This window comes from Gekko japonicus, unplaced genomic scaffold, assembly GCF_001447785.1.
Source record: "Gekko japonicus isolate JY-2015 unplaced genomic scaffold, Gekko_japonicus_V1.1 scaffold24, whole genome shotgun sequence".
In the NCBI taxonomy this organism is placed as follows: Eukaryota; Metazoa; Chordata; class Lepidosauria; order Squamata; family Gekkonidae; genus Gekko; species Gekko japonicus.
Window position 1 is genome coordinate 1759463 of NW_015164665.1, and position 22035 is coordinate 1781497.

Genomic DNA, 22035 nt, shown 5'->3' on the forward strand with positions numbered 1-22035 from the left:
TAGATATGGATGGTTATGTTCCTCTGAAATCTACCAACACCTTGTTGCCAGTGGAATAAACACCCTTTCCTTGCCCCTCCAAAGATGGTCAGGAGTAGAACTAAGAACAATGGGGAGGGGGGAGAGTGTACCGTTTTATCTTTTATGTACTATTTTATCTTTTAAGGAAAATAGTGGATTTTAATACTCACACAATTTTAATTCCACCCACAAAAAAGAAAGCAGAATTTCATCAATACACATGCTCGCTACATCAGGGTTTCATAAATTTAAGTAACCTAATTCTCATTTCAAATCTAAAGTCTATTCAGCACTTTTTGGCTTCTGCAAACTCTTTATCTGAAAGCCTAAACTGTTTATGTGTTAATTACAATTTTACAGGTATAAATACATAAAGCCTAGGATTATCACAATTTGGAATAAATTGTTCGCTTCCATTAAAAACAACTTGAAAGTAGCTGGCACCAGTTATATAAAGATGAAGAGAAACAACACCAATGATGAAAGCTTTGTACCAACTTAAACAAAATAAGTACATAAAGGTAAAGGTTCCCTTGCTCGAAAGCCAGTCGAGTCCGACTCTAGGGTTGCGGTGCTCATCTCCGTTTCAAAGCCGAAGAGCCAGCGCTGTCCAAAGACGTTTCCGTGGTCATGTGGCCGTCATGACTAAACACCAAGGCGCACGGAATGCTGTTACCTTCCCACCGAAGTGGTCCCTATTTAGCTACTTGCAATTTCTTGCTTTCAAACTGCTAGGTTGGCAGGAGCTGGAACTAGAGACGGGAGCTCACTCCGTCTTGCGGTACCCGGGTCTCGAACTGCTGAACTACTGACCTTCCACAGCCTGCAGTTCAGCGTCTTAAGCACTAGAGCCACCGCAGCTCCTAATAAGTACATAAGAACTGTCTAAATTTCAGTTGTGACAAGTACAAATAGAATTTAACACCAAAGATGTATTAGTACCAAACGTAATCTGCTTAAGACAGAAACTGGAGCTAGGTGAGGATTTTCTATTCTTTAAAATTATTTTTAAAGATCTAATGAAATCTAAAATCTTTTCCTGCATGTACACTGAAAGTATGTATGTCAATTTATTCGTTGAACTTGTACCACACCTAACAGGGAAGATATACTTTCAAAGAATAAAAGGTGCAGGTTTTGATAATAAAAATTATCATAAAGGAGCATACATTGCAGCTCTATTTCACTTTAACTAGACAAGGTTTAAAGCGCTTGGGGCTCTTTAGCTTGGAGAAACAACGGCTGAGGGGTGACATGATCGAGGTTTATAAGATTACGCATGGGATAGTGCAGGTCGAGAAAGAAGTACTTTTCTCCCTTTCTCACAATACACAAACTCGTGGGCACTCAATGAAATTGCTGAGTGGTCGGGTTAGAATAGATAAAAGGAAGTACTTCTTCACCCAAAGAGTGATTAACACATGGAATTCACTAACACAGGAGGTGGTGGCGGCTACAAGCATGGACAGCTTCAAGAGGGAGCTGGATAAACATATGGAGCAGAGGTCCATCAGTGGCTATTAGCCACAAGGTATAGATAGGAACTCACAGGCTGGGGCAGGGGATGCACTGTATTCTTGGTGCTTGGGGGGGCAACAGTGGGAGGGCTTCTTGTGTTCTGGCCCCACTGCTGGACCTCCTGAAGGCACCTGGTATTTTTGGCCACTGTGTGACAGAGTGTTGGACTAGATGGGCCATTGGCCTGATCCAACATTGGCTTCTCTTATGTTCTTATGTTCAAGATACAAGAGATCAGATCCCTCATAATCTTTCATTCAGTTTCAAACTACCATGCTGTTATTTGGATCAAGTGTGTGCTGCTGAAGTAAACTTGCAGTTTCCCTGAGAAAAACTGCCCAGAGGCTAATATTATCAGCAGGGGAATAAAAGATAGCCCCCCCCCCCCGAACCAAGGGGGGAAATCCCCTAGGAAAGATTAATGCACACCCACTTTGGTATTGTGGCCATGATCCAAACCAATGTTCTGTCTATCTAAGCCCTTCAATTCTAAGAGGAACAAAAAATATCAAATTGCCTTTGACAGCTTCTGTACTGCCACATATTCTCCACTTCCTCATGCTGAAGTATATACTTCCTTTAAATCGACCAGGCTTTTTACATACTGATGTTTATGTTGTCCTTCTTCCTGACAATTGCACTGGCCTCCTTTCTTCACTATGGTTATTAGGTTAGCCTCTGATTATGAGGTCTATGAATCACAGCACTACTACACTCATGCTCCATTTTTTTAAAACCCTCCTGCTGGCAAAAACTAATTGACTAGCTCCGCCACAATTCCTGAAATCAGCTGCTACCTTCACATCTTAATAGGCCCTCTGTTTTGCATTTTCAGCACCCTAGATAAAATTCATTGGAAGGTATATAGGTGCTTGAGTAGTTTTATTTTTGTTTTAGAATTCAATTTTATTATTTCTTCTCTAAAAATCCAAAGCAGCCATTCTGGGAAGGGGCAGCACATTTGCAAATGGGACGTCATGTTTGCACAGGTAACATGAAGATTATTTGGGCTGAAATCTGAAAACAAATGAATTGCAACAAAGGCACTGGCAAATTAGAGTCTGTGCATGGGAGAAGACCACCTCCCTTCAAATAACAAGGTACTTTCATAAAATTAGCTAAGTGGGCATGGGGGGGAACCTCTGAAAATATGTTGCTAAGAACAACATGCTATGAGGAAAATGTGGCTGGAATGCAGTCATAGTAAATCAAACAGAAAAGATTGCCTGCATTCTTGTCAGCTGTTGGCATTATCATAAAAAACTACAGTAGTGATATTAATAGCAGCTTGCGTTTGGGAAAGTCTGCTATTTGTAGTCTCAGAACAATAAGAAACGCAGATTCACTGAATCAATACTGATTATAAGCCCAGTATGTTGTAGCAGTTATTTTCAGGCTAGGATCTGGGAGATCCAAGCTCAAATCCCCACAAAGCCATCGACACTTGTTGATAGACCTTGAGCCAGACACTCTCTGTCAGCTCAACCTACCTCACAGAGTTGCTGCAAAGATAAAACGGAAGAGGGCAGAACAATGGTGAAAGCTTCTTTGGCTGCCCATTGGGGAGACAAGCAAGTCATACATATGCAAGTAAATAAATATCAAGGCCCTGAAATACAATACAATTTAATATCAATTTTGTCTCAAATCCAAGTTGCCAGTTGCCAGACTTGTGCTCTTTTGCATTAAGATTTTTATAAGACTACAACCATGTAAAATATGACAGGATTTCTCCTGCCTCAGCACAATGTGAGCTTTTCGCTTTCAAAATTACCTTAAAGATCCTCCTCCAGCTAGAGGACAGCTGGGATAAAGATTACTGGATGGCACTCAGAAGAAATAAGAATTTACCATCAGAGCAATATAAGATTATTGCTAGACTTTAAAGACATAATCTTGGATGTTTGTGGCCTTAGTTGTCTGTCAAGTTCAAAACTTTCTGGGTAATAAATTAATTTCCACAGTGGTTTAGAGATTTCAGTTGTACAGACATCAACAAGCAATGCCACGCAAAAGTCTAAATAGCATACTTGAATAATCAGCAACTATTTCTTCTCCACAAAAGTGAAATATGTTCTTTAATTTGGCATTACAATAAAATGGTGACTGGAAGGATTAATGTGAAAAGTATAACAATCCATCGAATTGTACACAAAAGGGTTACCTTGAAAGTTTGACAATAACCTCTTTATTGTTCATCAATTTCTAGAATCTAGACTTAAGTACAAGTCCAGTGTGGTCAAGCCTAAGGGTTTAACCCAGGTGATCAGAAAAAACTTCTGATTTCGTTTTTAAACAGCAACTTTCTATTTTACACTAAAAACAAAACAAAACAAAACCCAGCTTTCAAAACTTTCCATGAGTTTAAAAACTTCCTTCTGATTTTTTTCCACTGAAACCAGTTAGAGTGCATAAAGCAAGTAGTGTAGTTCCCCAATCCATGCAGACAGTCAAGGATTTTCCAGGCCACTCTGTATTATTTTTTGTCTAATATACTTTGGCTGCGGTCACACAAACTAAATAATCCATTTTCCAACTGGATTTTGCCAGTTCACACAGTAAAAATCCAGTTGGAAAGTGCACTGAAAGTGGATTGAGAGTGGATTATTTAGAGTGTGTGACCACAGCCATGAATGCCAATTTGTTGTGACATTTTTCATATGACACATGAATCAGAAGAAAAACAGGACCAGAACAAAAAGAGCAACCACAGCAATAAGAGCCTTCAGATTTAATAAAGTGACTAGAATGTAAATTTTATGTTAATCAAGGCATGATATATTCTGCTACAGAATTGAACCATCATTGTTATTATTGCCAAAGTAATATGTACTACCACTTCATACCATCTGGATTGTTTTTAGAAGGTTTTATGATTGCTTTAACTGCTATTTATGTGTTTTAATTCTTTGTAAGCCGCCCTGAACCTGCTTCGGCAGGGAGGGTGGGGTATAAATTTGATAAATAAATATAACCTTACCATGTTTCAAATTGATGTTATATAATCTTTCATATCCTTTCTAGAGATGTACCAGTATACAGAATTAAATCTAATAATTCCATTCTGCTTACTGAAATGTCATCCTCTTATGAAGGAGTCCTCATTTAACAGTAGAGAATCACTGGGTTCTACCCACTGACTTCATTCTCAGGTACAGAACAGAAAATTCTGAAATTTTGTTTCATAGTAATAGACTGGTCTATACTACTTAGCTTGTATAGGTTTGTACATTTGTCTGTAGAATCGGCATTTGCAGACAATATCAGTATGACATTTCTATCCAGTCCTTCTTCTGAATAGCTCAGATTGGCATGCATGTTTTCCTTCTCTGTTTCTATTACGACATACCTTCTAAGGTAAGATAGACTGAGAGTCTGCAACTGGTCTGAAGTCACTCAGTTAGCTTCAAGGCTGAGTGGCGATTTGAACACCAATTCTAAAGTCCTACCCTGACGCTATCTACTATGCTTAGCTGGTTCTCCAAGATTTAGTAAAGGTTTCCCTTGGTCAAAAGCCAGTCGAATTCGACTCTAGGAGGCGGTGCTCAGATTCAGCGCTGTCCGAAGACTTCTCCATGGGCATGTGGCTGGCATGACTAAACACCAAGGTGCACGGAATGCTGTTACCTTCCCACTAAAACAGTACCTATTTTGCTACTTGCAATTTCTTGCTTTTGAAGTGTTAGGTTGGCAGGAGCTGGGACCAGAGATGGGAGCTCAATCCATTACGCAGCACTAGGGTCTCAAACTGCCGAACTACAGACCTTCTGGTCTGCAGCTCAGCATCTTAACCTCTGAGCCACCTCCGCAACATCTAGCCCCATATTTATCTAATTTTAGTTTAGTTTAGTTTAGTGCTGCCGAAGCAAGCACACCCCATCTTTATCTAGTCAGTTCAATCTAGGACTAAATTGTGCTACAAAAGGGAACAGGCATATAAGCATAAAAACTGTCCACAGAACAGTTCTACTATAAGCATATGTTCCAAACCTATTTGCAGGGGGGGGGGATGCCATGCCTCTCCACTGCATGTCTAAATATCAAGGGGCATGGCCAGATGCGAAAGAGATAGTTGCACAGACGGTAGGGAGAATTAACATAATATATTGTGAGGAGCATGTGCTGTACTGGAAAAATGAGTATAGAAATGTAAGAAATTAGCCTCTAGCACTACGCGAGATGGGTTACATTCTATATATTATATTAGGGATGGCATTCACAAGGTGGTGGCTGGAGATCTCCTGCTATTACAATTCTTGTCCAGGTTACAGAGACCAGGTACCCTGGAGAAAATGGTTGCTTTGGAAGGTAGACTTTGGCATTATACCCCACTGAGGTCCCTCCCCTACCCAAACCCAGCCATTCCACCCCCCAAATCTCCAGGTATTTCTCCAGAACTGGCAACCCTACATTATATACACATAAGCTATTGCTGCCCAAAGGAATACTGAATAGGCACACGCAATCTTTATCACATGCTTAAAATAAAGGGCAACTAGTTCAGATATCTGAAAATTGAAGTAATTTTAAATTGCTGGTAATCTGAGGGGAAAGTTACACCTTCCAAACTTACTGAACCACGTTCATAAGATTGTATCCTTTTGAAGGAAACACAGTGAACTGCCATTAATTCTGGTGTGATAGCAGCACAAAGGAACCATGAAGCAAGAGGGAAATAAACATCATTGCAGAGAAGTATGAGCTTTTAAAGTGAATGCCCATGCCCAAGAAAAAGTAAGGTAATTAAATTCAGACTTTGTGAAAAAGCAGAAATGAATTGATTAGGGTTTTTTTTATTAGGCATTGGGTAATTTCATATGCATATTAACATTAACTGAACTTAATGCAATGTTTGGTTTACAATTCTATGGGTTTCTTTTATAAGCATTTTGGAGCCTGAAAATTGGATTCTGAGTTCTCAGTAAGTTGTAAAACTGCACATTTCACTTTTGTGTCAGAGAGAGTTTTCAGGTTAAATATATTCTAATTACATAATTATTGTAACAAACCTAGCACTTTTCATTAAGGAAAATAGGTAGCTAGTGCCAAGCTTCTGTTTGTATCTTGATCAAAGTAATAAAATATACAAACGGCAAACTGATGTTCTATGACCATGTATAGTAATGTGCTCAGAGGCTGAATATAACTAACACTGGAGATGCGTAAGAGATAAACTGTCAGATCTCATAACAGAAGTATTTTTTTACTCACAATGATTACTGTACACATTTCATTTTTGTCTGCTACATAATTGGGTTCAATCAAGAAGAAAGTATCAATTAAATTAAGGTCTGAATAACTAGGAGGATTTTTTTTAAAAAAAAACAACACGTTATTTCTAGTACTTTACACTTTGTTTCCAAATTACTTATTGTCTAGCACACCCCTTTATCAGGAAAAATATAAGTGTATTGTCACTTAACAGAAATAACACAAGCATTTTTCATAAAGCTTGCCTGAGGTCAACAGTTTCTATTTTAAATCAAACTATAGCACACATTTAAATACTCAAATGACTCAAGCCTATCTGATCTAGAGTGCATATATATGGAGGGGGGCAGGGGAACCTCTCTCTCTCTTCCATAGTAGCAAATACAGACAAAAATATATCATTTAAGCCAAAAGAATTATTATTATTATAATTTTGTGTTGCAAATTCCATAGGAGACTATACCTGAATTCTATTAAAACTAACATGGCATACTTTGAAGTAAATATGTTCAGACCAGTTTACGGTCCTATAATTTTAAATTTAATAAAAGAACAGATGAAGACAAGACACATAGGAAAGCTTTTAGAAGTATATTATTAAAGCTATTGACTCCAAAAAGACAAGATACATTTGCAATTTTTTTTGTAACAAAATGTTTTCGATCACAATAGAATACCAATCTTAAAGTTACTGACCCTGTCATACTTGTTCTATTGTACTGATCCCCAAGGCCAGAGTTTATAACAAATATACTATCAAGTTGTACTTAATATTCACAAGCATTTTTAATGCTTACAAAATAAAATCTTAAATTTAAAATTCATGTAAGACGTTTCCCAAGCAGCACCAACTTTCACTGCATAAGTACTGTAGCTTTTCGCAATCCGATATATTTTCATACAATATTCTTCTAATGAATCTATAATATTTCTACCTTCAAGATCAACTCTGTTAAGATCAGAAGGATCTTTGATGTATCCCAACAAAGGTACTACATAAACAAGAATTAAATGTTTTTAAATAATATGTATCTCCGTGGATTTTTAAAATTTCAAATTATACAAATTTCACAAGAAAATCCTAACGATAATAAACAAATACTAAACATGTATTGCTTGTTGACTAAAAGCACAATAAATTAAATATTGGTACTTAGAGTCCAATTCTGGAAAAACATGCCTTTATGTATACAAGGACAAAATATTAACACTTACCCGTCTACGGCAGAAAGGGAGGCCTTGGGCTATGATGCTGATACTAAATATCTTCATCACAGTTTGGTGAGGTAAAGGCTCTTTTGTACTTGGAAGATCAACAGGAACCAAGCCATGATTTATGGAAGCTTTCCCAGGTTTTGACATTCTATAGCTTTACTTGGTCCAGAATTATTTGCAATTTAAGAGCATTAATAAAAAGCTTAATAAAAATTAGTATTCTGAAGAGTTTAATATAGGGATTCAGCTTTCCAAGGCCTGCTTTGCCTTTGTCTTTCAATCTTCTCAGTCTCTCCTACCAAGTGTCTTGACCTGTCTGCTGCTTAGAGAAGTGCAAGCTATCCTAGTATAGACCAGAATTATAAACGACTATGTAGGCAGACTGTCCCTGCCAATCAAATAGCTATTGGCCCACCCATGCAGTATCACTAACACATACACTGTGGAAATAGGTGACATAATTAAAAAAAAAAACCTATTGGTCAGAAATAAAACAGCCAAACTTTAAACATATATCAAAATTATACTGGAGTGAACTAGTTTTGATGGGAATTTTTTTAAGAAGTGGGAAGACATTGGTCTAATATCTCCACTGCAAAAGTTGCAAACAAAACAAGAGCATGAGTAGATATTTAGACAGAAAAGAGTCACGTACATTTTTAATTCCCAAAGCCATGAAGGAATTAAATCTTTCTGTGCTTACTTTAATAAGCTACTTCATTATCAGCTATGACAAGAACTTGGGAGTGTCTTGGTCATACTCGCTGTATCAAGAAATAAATGGAACAGTGTGGATGGTCAAGACATTAGCTGAATCCCTCATTTATCAAATGGTTATGGCAAAAGCTGCCTGAGTGGCTACAAAATGGAATGGTGGCCTTCATGTTTTGAGGACAGACATTTTAAGCTAGATTTTGGAGAACAATGTCTATGGCACAATTAAGTGAAGCTTATTCTTCAACAAACTGCAATAACTGAACTTTTCTTTTAAAAGTAACAGACACAATTATGTTGTTACAGCTCTATAAACGCAGTGATCGTGTTGGGGTCAAAATCATTTTAATTTTGACAAGACCTCTGCAGACAAAACCCTGGCTAAAAAAGTGAAACAGGCAACAAATCCTAACACTGCTAGGAGGAATGTATAGATAAAAATCAACCCTGAATCAATTTCAGAATTGGAACTAAGCTTTTGTCTTCACTTCTCCAAATTTCTACTGCCAATATAATGTCAAAGCAGCACAAAAGCCAGGCCTGATATGGTTCGTGTCACACTGTTTAGAACCTTGGAAAAAAGACTGGAGAAAGATGTGAGAAAAGGATAATACTGAACAAAAACACAAACAAAAAACTAGAAGCAGACAATGCAAAAACAGGACTAATTAGTTAGAAAAGACTTTGCAGAAAGCAAAGATTTAAAATGACCCAGCAGAACTACCAAATTTAACTGCACTCCTGCAAATTCTCACAGAAATAAAGTTTCTTCATTATTTGATGTGTTTCTCCATTACTCCTAACCACTTGGTAATCCCATACTGCTGGCTCATAATCCAAACTCTGTACCAAATAGCTGTATGCAACCTATTGGTGCTGCACATAAGCCAACAGATGTGTATTTATTGAGAATACTAGGACCACAGGTATACATCCCTTTTGAAATTTTAAGTACCTTCCAAAAATTAGAGTTGAAAGCAGCTGTTATCAGGGTCAGCCTTCTCAGATGTGTGTTGTCTACTCTGAATGCATCTTGGCTAGATTTGCTTTGGCCATTTTATGAGCTAGTAATGTCATGCTTTGGAGAAGGTAAGGTCAAAGCTCTTCTCAGGCTAACAAGTACCCAAAACTTAGACAGGAGACTGATTCACTGATGGGACATCTGCATACCTAGCCATTGCCAGAGGGGCTTGCAAAGCCAGGCACTCACCTAGATCTATCAATACAATCTCATCAGCAAGGACAAGTCTTCCAGAGTGCAAAATCTAATTATCGTCAAGCAGCTAGTTAGGCTTGTTTGCTTTTACTGACCTCATTGGAATGTCTCATACCAACCAACCACAAGCATGGGTGAAGTCTCCACCCAGCTTGCCCTTGTGCCCACTCTGCCTAGATGCAATCATCTTTTGTTACCTTTTTGGGAAGCCTCCCCCCAACTCTAAGTCAGGAAACCCACAGATTCTCATCCTGGACTCACTCCAAATTCCTGGACTTGAAAATAATTCCTTCCGTATTCTTTTGTGCGGGCTCATATAACTATTGATGTTTTCCCAGCCAAAATTGTGAAGTCTCACCCTTCTGCTGGCTCAGAGACTACTAACTCCAGCCTTCACTTTTGGAATCAGCAAACCGACTATTTCCTTGGGAACTCTGGAAGTTCTGCCTAAAGGCTCCCTACACTGAATTCCTGGATCACCTATAGATACAACATACTCTACCCAGCTCAGCAGACAGGATAGGTACACTGCTTCTCTGTTCTCCTTTTCTCTTAAAAACTCTTCTTTCCCCCTTTTTATGTGTCTCGCCCTCCCACTTCTCCTTGCAGCTATTCCCTGGTGCAGAATTCCCACATGGCCAGAGGCTTGACTGTCTTTTGTTTTCTTCATATGCACATCCTAGAGAACATAACAACTGCACTGTTCTTATGTTTGAGTACCTTTTCAATTAATGTACCCTTATGTTTCCCTCAATAAATTCTAAAGCTTGCTCTGGAAAATATCTGGTTGCTTCATGGTTATTAGTAGCTTATTAAAGGCACTTTGAGTTTGTTTGCACACTATCCAGGTAAAGATAAATCACATGTTCTACTCCCCTGCCCCGCAAATAGGAAGTGTGCCAGTTTTCCAAGCTATCCACCCAGACTAAAGAATTGAGAAGGTTTCCCCCTGACACTGAGCTTAATTCTCACAAATTGGTTCTTAGACTCTTTAACCCCTGAATTCAAGTTAGAGAGTCTAAGAGAATGTGTGAAAGGGATCTGCATGATGAACCATCAGAAGAAAGCATCTATTATGCTACTTAAACATCCTCAGTACACCAATACTTAAATACAGCCCTCGGGATCAGACCAGTGATCCATCCAGTCCAGCATCCTGTTTCACACAGTGGCCAACCAGTTGCCCCAGAGGATCAAACAAACAGGGCATAGATGCCAAGTCCCCCCCCCCCCCCCCGCCGCCCCCCATCTCTTTTCAGATGAAACAATAAATCTAGGGTTAGCAACCTACAGGTGGGGCCTGGAGATCTCCTTGCCATAGATGGACCTCTCCTTCATGAATCTGTCTCTCCCCCCTTCAAAAGACTTCTCCTTTTTTTTAGATCAAGGTGGGCAGCCATGTTGGTCTGAAGCAATACAACAAAGTTAGCGTCCAATGGCACCTTTAAGACCAACAAATTTTTATTCAAGATGTGAGCTTTGTGTGCATGCATACTTCGTCAGACGATGAAATGGAATTACGTGTCATAGTTGTATATATAGGGGTGGCTTGTTAAATTAGCATGCAAAATAGTGAAAAAAGTTTTTACACAGATCAAAAGAATGACACGCTCGGTTTCTGGTTATCATCTGTTTTGATTCAACTGGAGGAGGGGATCAACATAGGTAATAACTATGTTAGAACTGGAGATTGATGTGTCCTAATTTGTGAGAATCCCATCCTTAGAGCCCCATCCTTTCTAGCATGGAGGCGAACTTTATAGCATCTTGTCTGTGCAGAGTATTTTCCTTGTCCCCAAATCAGAGAACTACGTTAAATCTACCATTCCAAATTAAATTACTTAATTGTTAAGAGCAGTAATAACATTTTGTTTCACTAAAAAATGGAGTTGACAGAATCCTATTCTTGGGGTACAGTGTTATGTCAGAGATCAACAGGATATCGCATTGCATTACAATGACTATTATAATATACTATTTCAAAAAAAGAAAGGAAGAAAAGAAAAACATCAAAATATAGGGGATGTATAGCCCTACTTGGTGAGAATATGTATGTGAGGACTGAATGAGCTAGCATATGTAATGGGATAAGAAACCAATATCCCTATTAAATCCTGGCAGGGTGTTTGTTCCAAGTGTTATTAACAGGATTCTCAGAAATTAGGACACATCAATCTCCGATTCTAAAATATTTATTACCTATGTTGTCCCCCCCGTTGAACTGAAACAGATGATAACCAGAAACTGAGTCTGTCATTCTTTTGATCTCTTTAAAGAAATATTTTCATTATTTTGCATGCTAATTTAACAAGCCACCCCCATATTTACAACTATGACATGTAATTCCATTTCATCATCTGACAAAGTGTGCATACACACGAAAGCTCACATCTTGAATAAAAATGTGTTGGTCTTAAAGGTGGCACTGGACTCCTTTTTTGTAGTTTGCAATGGCATTGATCAAGCCACATAGAAATTTTAGGCATACCACTTGTTAACTGCCTCCATGGAACTCAATTTGAAGCTGTCATCTATGTACATGACCTGGGTGTAAGTTTGTTACAATGGTTTCTATTGTCCAAACAGTCACAACTAAAACAAGTAAGCTGTTCCCTGAATGGAATGTGTTTCCTTCATAAATAATTTAATGAGATGTCAAGAAGCAGATTAGGATGTACCAGCCTATGCCTTTTAAAATGACTATGCCTTCAAAGCAAGTATAAACTCCTGCTGCAAAAGTTTCTTATCTTTGAACATAGTGAAGTACAGATTTAAATTCAGTATTTACTTGAAACAAGACAGAAATGTGCTAAAATATAAGTCAATGCTTTCATAGCCAAATTTCACCCCATCACAAGATTTAGTGCATTCCCCCAAACAATAACCAAGCTGAAGGCACAAGGTAGACGGTGGAAGGTAAGCAAGAACACAACTAATGAAACTGAAGGGGATAGGAAGTCTTCGTTGTTGTTCAGTCGCACAGTCGAGTCCGACTCTTCGCGACCCCATTAATCACATCACGCCAGGCCCTCTTCTCTTCCGTCCTCTGAAGTTTGCTCAATTTCATGTTCATTGCCTCAACGACACTGTCTAACCATCTCATCCTTTGCCGTCCCCTTCTTCTTTGACCTTCTATCTTTCCCAGCATCAGGATCTTCTCCAGTGAGTGCTCCCTTCTCATTTGGTGGCCAAAGAAATTGAGCTTCATCTTCAGTATCTGGCCTTCCAGGGAACAGTCAGGGTTGATTTCTTTTAGGATTGACTGATTTGATCTTCTTGCAGTCCAAGGGACTCTCAAGAGACATCTCCAGCACCACAGTTCAAAAGAATCTATTATTTGGCGCTATTATTCTATAGGAAGTCTAGAAAGGTTTAGATAGAGAGCTGGAGGGACCAAAGCGCAAGGGAAAATTGACTGACAGAAGTGAATTTAATGTTCTGTGTTTGAGTGCCTGGCACCAATACAGAAAGCAGATCTTGTGATACAAGCATCCTATTGATGACTACAAATATGGAAAAACTTATTTTTAAGCCTGGAAGCAATAAGAATCCTTGTGCTAGTTTATAGTGACACTCTGGACACAACCTAAGTTTTGCTTTCCAAGTGGAATTTCACAGTGTATGGCTTACCGAAGATGCTATGAATTGCAGGAGAACATATGATAAAAACTATTCTGTCTCGTGAAGAATTCTCCCACTGTGGCTGCCTCTGTCCAAAAAGGAGTGACACAAACTTTTTGTACTCCAAATAAATTAAGATGATGACAGGACTGCACAATCATTACTGAAATCTCTATACAGAGATAATTAACTTGCTGTCTGCTGCTGATGTTTCAAGCTTTATTGACATTTTTCACTGGCCGTGTGGTAAAAACTGTTTGTTTGTTTTCATTTAACAGCAGTACTGTTAAATACATACATAGAAACAGAGGATGGCCAAAAAAATCACCACTTCTTCCTGATACTCTAGTTAGTAAGCATCTGCCCTTAAACGGATAACAAGGCAAAAAAAAAAAAAACACCTGGAAACACTATTATCATCAACAATTAATGTAGCCAATGTAATATCCTTATTAAAAACCTTTATCTGATAATTTCAAACAATATTCGATATTTAGTCAAGCCTGAAAATGAACAATTTTTTTCTACTGAAATATGGAATTCTAACAGAAAAGAACTTTAAAATCTACAAGTGTAGGCTCATGATTCTTGGGGAGGGGGGTTTCCTCCCACTTTCTTGCCAAGCCCATCCCCAGCACGACTCCTGAGCCTACGCCTCTGCCACCAGCAGCAGCATGCCCAGCGCAGCTCCTGGGCTGCAAGACCATCACCAGTCCCAGTGCAGCTCCTGGAGTGTGTGGCTGCCACCAGTTTGAAGTGATTGAGACTCTAAAGAAAAGTCAGGCATAAAGCTTCAGCAACCTTAAAAACTACTAGCTGGAGAAAGTATCAAAGTGAAATTGTACTTACTATACCATTATCGATACTTAATCAAAACAGCAGAGTAACTGACACAGAGGAGATTATTTTAGAGCCATGACATGTGGACATTTAGTTGGAAGCTATATAGATTGTGTTAATATACTACTGTTAGTTTCATTTTATAAGAGAAAGTACGGCACCTCCAAATATCTTAAAGTCAAGAAATATTAATGATTAAGTACAAATTAGCTGCGGTGGCTCAAGTGGTTAAGACACTGAACTGCAGGCTGTGGAAGGTCAGTAGTTCAGCGGTTCAAGGCCCGGGTGCCGCAAGACGGGGTGAGCTCCTGTCTCTAGTTCCAGCTCCTGCCAACCTAGCAGTTCGAAAGCAAGAAATTGCAAGTAGATAAATAGGTACCACTTCGGTGGGAAGGTAACAGCATTCCGTGCGCCTTGGTGTTTAGTCATGCCGGCCACATGACCACGGAAACGTCTTCGGACAGCGCTGGCTCTTCGGCTTTGAAACGGAGATGAGCACCGCAACCCTAGAGTCAGATTCGACTGGCTTTCGAGCAAGGGAACCTTTACCTTTACAAATTAGCAGTGGTAGCAAGTTATGCTACTATTTTGTGAATCTTTGAATTATAAAATGCACAACCACTCAAGCTCAGTTATTTAAGCAGGTTAGTAAAAGTCCCAGCTTAATCTTGGCTTTCCCACAGCAGGAAAAGTATTTGTATTCCAATGACTACAAAGGTCTTCCTGCTAAACTAGAAAGTACTTGAGCAAATAAGTTAGTTCACAACCTTGTGCTCAAGTTCATTTACAAACAGCAGCAACAGAAGGGTGGAAGCAATAGTAAGAGACATGGGGTTGTTGTTTGTTGCCACATTAAACGCCAGTACCAACTGGATATTTTACACACTATAACCCACTACTAGGATGCAGACATTAATAAAGACCCATATCATTACATCTGTTATGAAAATCAGACAAACACTTAGAATATGATTAGCATTACTCTGGTTTTTTGTTTGTCTGTTTTGCTGTCAAGTCGCAGCTGACTTATGGTGACCTCACAGAGGTTTCAAAGCAAGAGATGTTCAAAGATGGTTTGCCACTGGCTGCCTCTCCTTAGGAAACCTGAATTTCCTCAGTGGCCTGCCATCTAAATATTAACCAAGGCTGACCCTGCTTAGCTTCCAAGATCTGATGAGATCAGGCTAGCCTGGGTTATCCAGGTCAAGGTTGCTCTTTAAAACATCTGGAGCTTATTCTCTCTCTCTCTCTCTCTCTCTCTCTCTCTTTTTAATGTGGGGAGAAGAATGCAGAGGAGCTCCATATTGTAACTCAACCCTCTGCCTCTCTGGAGGATGTCAGGTGGGTGTGCTGCTGCTGAGTGCTACCCAGAAAAGTGGTGCAAAATAAGCATGGCAAAGGGAAGAGGAAGCAACAGTATTTGCCAGAAAGAATTCTTGCACACTCTGCTCTCTGCATGCAGAAAGGATTGGATAACGTTCATAACTTGTGTACAAGGATGCATGTCAGGAATAATGCAGAGATGATTTTCAGGTCACTTGGTGAATATATTTCATACGTGGAAGACCAACATCTTTAATCCTTCGCTAACTATTTCAGAAAGTATTTCAGATATGCAACACAAGCCCAGCTGCATCATCTTGCAGCCAAAAACATTCTAGAAATGTCAGTATAATCCTTATTGCCTATAACATGATTAATCTCCTGATTAAGTTTAACTTCTAGTTGTCTCAGGTTAGCACCAGCTGTTAAAGTCCTACTACATTTGGTCTTCAAGTGTTCAGTTCCTGATTGTTTATTTGTGATCTACTACACCTTTTAAATAAAAATGAGAATAAGATACACTGTATGGTAAAAACAGAAACACAAAGATTATGATTCCCTATGTAAGGGAAAATAACAGAAAAGTTATATATTTATATACTGCTTTAATGCACAGTCTTTACTTTGTTCACACTTTACTCACTCAACCTTCTGATTCTTGCTTAAGACTTTTCTGAGGGCCAAACCAGCTGAAATACTCAGAGCTCGATAACCAGTCTTCCCAACTTAAAAAAAAAATCAGGTTACGCACAATTTTGGAAAACAGAGAAAGTGCCAGAAAGTGAAGACTGGATACAAAAAGTTCTGTTCATGGCAGAGATGGACAAAATTACGAAGAAGCTGAACAATAAAGAAGATGACGTGTTTTTTCAAGAATGGAGTGACTTTAAAGTGTATCTGGAAAAGAACTGGGATGTGAAACAAAACTTGATATGTTTAGATCAATATTAAGTCAAATGATGTTATCTTTAGATTGTAATGATAAGAAACTGATATAGTTGATGATACGAAGTAATTTGGAGCAAGGGTGGAAGCATTGCGGGAAGCCATTGGAGGGAGGGGAGGAATTGGGAATGGGGTAGACAATTGACAGAATGAAATGTTTTAACTGTATACGTTGTATTCCTGAGAAAAATAAAAATTTGTTTACCAAAAAAAAAATCAGGTGTGTGGTATGCCACATTCTGACCCATACAAGAGCAGATGGACGTTTAAGCCTTCTCCCATAATATTTTCCTGGCGTGAAACAGCCCCAGGGAGCTACCATTTTTCAAACATGGCAGAAAGTGGCTATAAGAAACTGTAACAAGTCAGAAAACCAGTATGAAGGGAAAGGCTTCCACTTCCCTGCATGCCACAATATAGATCAGTAACCCTAATAACCATGTATTTTAAAATCTGAGAGTGCCATTCATGGAACTACCAGTGCATGTTATCTGGTTTGGCAGGAAGACTGAGCTATCACTTTTGATCCCACAGAGAAATTACGGCAACAATTACGGCACATCTAAATCAAACCTTTTATCAATATGACTGTACTTTTCATATTTTTGATGCTATTGACCACAGTATCCTACCTGGATGCCTCTCAGAACTGGGATTAAGAGACACTGTGTTACAGTAGTTCGAGTCTTATTAGGGAGGGGGTCAGTCACAGAAGGTAGCGTTGGGGATTCCTGCTCTACCTATGGTTCACTCTTATGCACTATGCTATTTAATATCTATATGAAACCACAGGAAGAGGTCACCAGGAGGTATGGTGACACTAATATATGGATGACACCAGGGGTCTTGTTGTAGAAAAAGAGCTGCCGGAGCTCATTAGCATAACTCATTAGCATAACTTATTTGCATATGCCACGCCCCCTGACATCACCGGAAGTGACAGAAGGCCACACCCCCTGACATCACCGGAAGTGTGTCAGAAGGCCCGGCTACTTACCCTCCTGCTTCATCCTCATTCCCAAACGGAATGAGGATCGAAGCAGAGGGCGGGGTAAAGAAGGGGGCGGGGCTTCACCACGTGACCGCCCCGCCCCCTAGAGGTTCTCTTCCGGAGCTCCGTACCTGAGAGCTCCCCCCCGACTAGAGCCCTGGATGACACCCAGCTCTACCTTTCTTTCCCACCTAATTCTGGGAATGCTGTTGATTCTCTGAACCAGTACATGGAGTCAGTAATGGGCTGGATGAGGAAGAGCAAGCTGAAACTTAATCCCGACAAGACAGAGGGTTTCTGGATTAGTAGAAAGGCCAGGGACTTCTGATCTCTCCTGTTTTATATTCCCCTTGAAAAGCTAGGTCGGAAGCTTAGGAATGTTGCTTGACACAGCAGTCATTTTAGAAAACCAGGTGGCTGCAGTGGTCTGAAGTGCTTTTGCCAAGCTTTGGCTGTTGCATCAGCTGTGTCCATTCCTGGGTCAGTCATATCTAGCCACAGTAATCCATACCTTAATTAGATAAGGACTACGCTACTGCCATGAGCTCTACTTGGAGCTACCCTTGAACAGTATTTGGAAACTACAACTAGTGCAGAATGCTGTGGCTAGACTTCTCGTTGGGCCAGCTGCTGGGAGCATGTGACCCCAATACTACAGCGATTACACTGGCTACCGATCTGCTCTCCAGAGCCCAATTCAAGGTGCTGGTTTTGAAGATTAAAGCCTTCCATGGCTTGGGACTGGGGTATCTGAAAGATCCTCTTCTCCCACAAGTTCCTGCTTGAGAATCAAGATCACAGGGAAAGACCCATCTGACTGTCCCACCAATCAAAGAAGCTCATTTGGTGGGTAGAGTGGCAGCCCTATAAGTACGGAATAATCTCCTCAGGAAGGTGTGCTTGGTCCCCTCAGTTTCGATCTTCAGGAGACAGCTAATGATAAGTTAGGCATCTGACTAATTTAGCTTTTCTTTATTTGCAGTCTTAATTGGAGATTTTAAATTGTCACCTTTTGTGTGTATTTTTATTCATATATTATTTATATTGTAAGCTGCCTCATGGCTAAAAAATGTTTTAAATAAATAAATACAATTTGATGTTAAAAATGCTCAAGGCAATTCTGAGAAGACAGACATCTCTACATGCATCTTTGTGAGACTCCTCTGCCCAGAGGGCTGGCTCCACGCCCTTTGGTGTTTCCCCAGACAAAAGGGGGGGGGGGTGAGAAGGAGGCCCTCTCTACAGCCTCAGAATTGGGGTGTTCTGGTACCCTTATCCTCTTCCTTTCCTGGACTTTCCTGGACTGGCTTGTTCTGGCCTTCTCACTTTCTCTCCTTCTGGGAGCTGAACACCATCTGAAGTGGGAAGCATAATGACCTTTTAGACCTCCACCTTCCCAAGCAGCATTATTTCTGTCTTAAATTTTAATTTATGCAGTCTTAGATCATGACAATCCCAGTGAATAATGTAGACGTATAATATATTTTCAGGGTGTGTATTACTGCTCAAATATGACTAATTTTGTCCAATCTACTGATTAATTTGAAATATTTCTATTCTACCATATCTCCATAATAGCTCATTTACAGGTTAAAAAGACACACCTATGTGATCTCAGTAAGGTATTAAAGAGTTCAATGCTCTTATTGAAAGTACCTACTGCCTATACTTGTTTTCCCAAAACTACTGTCTCTCCCCACCTCACCCCCTAAAAAACCCCTGGAAAAGAATATTTCCCCCTCAGCTTCAAAATCAGTATCAAAATCCAAAGCACAAACCATACAATTTCATTAGGCTCAACTAAAATGATCAACCACTTATTCAAAATCATTACACAAGAGGTCATTTGCACTCAAAAATATTCTATCAAACTATTACCATATTTCTCTTGTTTTCTACAAAGCTAGAGAAAGTGGCATAACATTTTTTAAAATTGCAAACTTGCTTTCATATTCATTGCAGAATGCATAGCTGAGTCACTGGGTTCCAGTTATGCCACTATTATTGTTATTTATTTTATTTATGTGTTGGATTTCTAGACCATCCTCCCCCAAATATAGCTCATTATGAAAAATTAGAAGCAAATGATTGTGCCTTAAATGCACTTATGACATATCAGAAATACAAATATATCAGAAAATACAAATATATACAATGCAAGAACAACCCATTGTTACATGGTATTCCTATGGTAGTGGCTGTTTAAACTGCATAATCCTGTCAGCTGGCAAAGAGCATACTGTAAAGAAGCGAGGTTATTAATAATAATTCAAGATATGTGACATAAAGAACGCTTGAGCGGAAGAAAAACAGGTAGTCTGAGGCAGGTTCACATTCCTATCTTCCTGGTTTGTCCTTACATGCTTAACTGTTCCAAACAGTGATGAGAAAAATCCTAATTTAAAGGGAATTAATTACACCTATATTCAGCAATGGAAGCCGAATCTATTAAGGGGACCAACTAAGCAGGTTTACTGGTTTAACAGAGACTTGTATGTTCCAGCACTTGGCCTACCCTCATCTGCTGTTATACTACCAGAAGGTTCCTGTGACCTGCTGATAGGTCACAAATTATTTGAAAACCACTATACAGAAGGCTATGAAAATGTTTCAAAAATAATGTTTAACTTCTCAGACAGGATCCTTCATATAAACAATTCCAAGACCAGTGGTGAGGGAAGTTGGAAATGAAGCATGTAAGCATGGTCTAATCTCAAAATGGGGGGGGGAGAGAGATGGACCACAGAATAGGTCACTGTCTTATACTTCAAAAACTGACAAATTTGAGAGAAACATAAATGATGTATTTTATACAAACATTTGGGGAACATTATGCACCACTTGCCCCTTTTTGTCAAATCTACAGAAATACTTTCCCAAATTGATCTGGTTTCCAAGTGTAGCAATATTACAAGTACCCGGATAACATATATATTATTTGAAAAGCTGCTGAAGAGAATTGAGGCAGAAAAGGAGACAGGCTTAAAGTAACACCCAAATACATAAAGGCCATGGTAAGTAGGATAATTATGCCTAGCAATTATGATAAGACAAGAAGCGGGACCTGCGATACTCGCAAGGGGGGGGAGTATTCCCCATGGCTCCCGGGTGGCTTCCCTGCTGAAGCACCAGGAGCTCCGTGCAGAGGAGGACACGGCAATGGTTGCAGGTAAGCCCAGCAGATGGTCCGCTGGGCTCAACAGGCTTCCCTCGCCCACCCGATGACAACAGCAACGGCTGCGGCTGAGTCTAGCCACCAGTCCTCCAAGGTTTCTCCCCCCCGCCACCATGAGCAGCAATGGCAGCGAGCCCTTCCAGCCGCCCACCCAGGCTTCTCCCCCCCTGCAGCAACGGTGGCGAGCCCTGCGCAGCTCCCAGCTGCCCGCCTGCCAAGGCTCCCCTGACTCCCTCGCAGCTGCCAGCAGCAAGCTCCGCCACAGTTCCAAATGGCAAGTCCATTCCCCACGCATGCGCAAGGATGCACTTTCAGTTTTGAGGGGATTTAAATACCCCACTATACTTTTTTAAACATCTCAGAATTTTCTGCACACTTGGGGACTGCCCCAAGTGTACAGGAACATCTGTTTACCCTCCAGGTGCCCCCAATTAGCAGATTTAGATACCCACGCGCAGGGGCACCTTGGCTATTAGTATATAGACAAGTGGAGACCCTTGTGGGATGGTTATCCTATTATTCACACCTTTGCTTCCTCCTGTCTCCCTCTACCTCTCTCACACGCTTTCTCCCTTCTGCCCCCCCTTTCTTTCTTTCTTTCTCTCCTCCATGTATGGTTTGGAGGGTGAAGCCTATGGCATTATACTGATCTGTAGTTCCTCCCCTCCTCAAGTCCCACCCTCCCCAGGCTCCACCCCACAAATGTCCAGGAATTTGCCAACCTGGAGTTGGCAACACAATTTCCTTCCCACCCAACAGCCAACCTACCTTTATCTGCCTCTCTGTCTTCAGCTTTCTGTCTCCATACCCCTTCCCCCACAGCCTCTACCTAGGAAAATTACAGTCTTTCTCCACAGTGGGGACTAAAGCAGCTTACATTATTCTCTCCTCCTTTTTATCTGCACAACAACCCTGTGAAGTTGGCTAGGCTGAAAGTATGTGACTGATCCAAAATCACCCAGTCAGCTTCCACCGCAAGATGGGGATCTGAACCTGGGTCTCGCAGACCCTAATCTGAAGCTCTAACTGATGCACTGCACTGGCTTTCATAGGGTAGCTGCTGATGAACAGTAGCAAGCAGCTGGGCCTAATTGAGTCATGCAAATCAGGTGGTATCAAGTCACCCAGAGGGTGCTGCCTAAGACCTGGGGATGCCTGGAATTACTGCTCATCTCCAGACTACAGAGATAACTTCCCATGGAGAAATCTGATGCTTTGGAGGGTGGACTCTGTGACATTGTTCCC

The 22035-nt window shown here is 40.2% G+C and overlaps 1 protein-coding gene across 2 annotated transcripts in view; it reads right to left on the reverse strand.

Moving 5' to 3' along the window:
* FBXW7 (F-box and WD repeat domain containing 7) overlaps nt 1–22035 on the reverse strand; it is a 204690-nt gene that overhangs the window by 88571 nt on the left and 94084 nt on the right. Inside the window, exon 1 of one of the 2 annotated variants that reach the window (XM_015409054.1) lies at nt 7966–8231. The exons of the other annotated variant lie outside the window; for it this stretch is intronic. Coding sequence (XP_015264540.1) covers nt 7966–8112 — 147 coding nt within the window. The 5' untranslated portion in view covers nt 8113–8231. Of the gene's footprint in view, nt 1–7965; nt 8232–22035 lie in introns of those variants that run through there. 2 annotated transcript variants of the gene reach the window in all.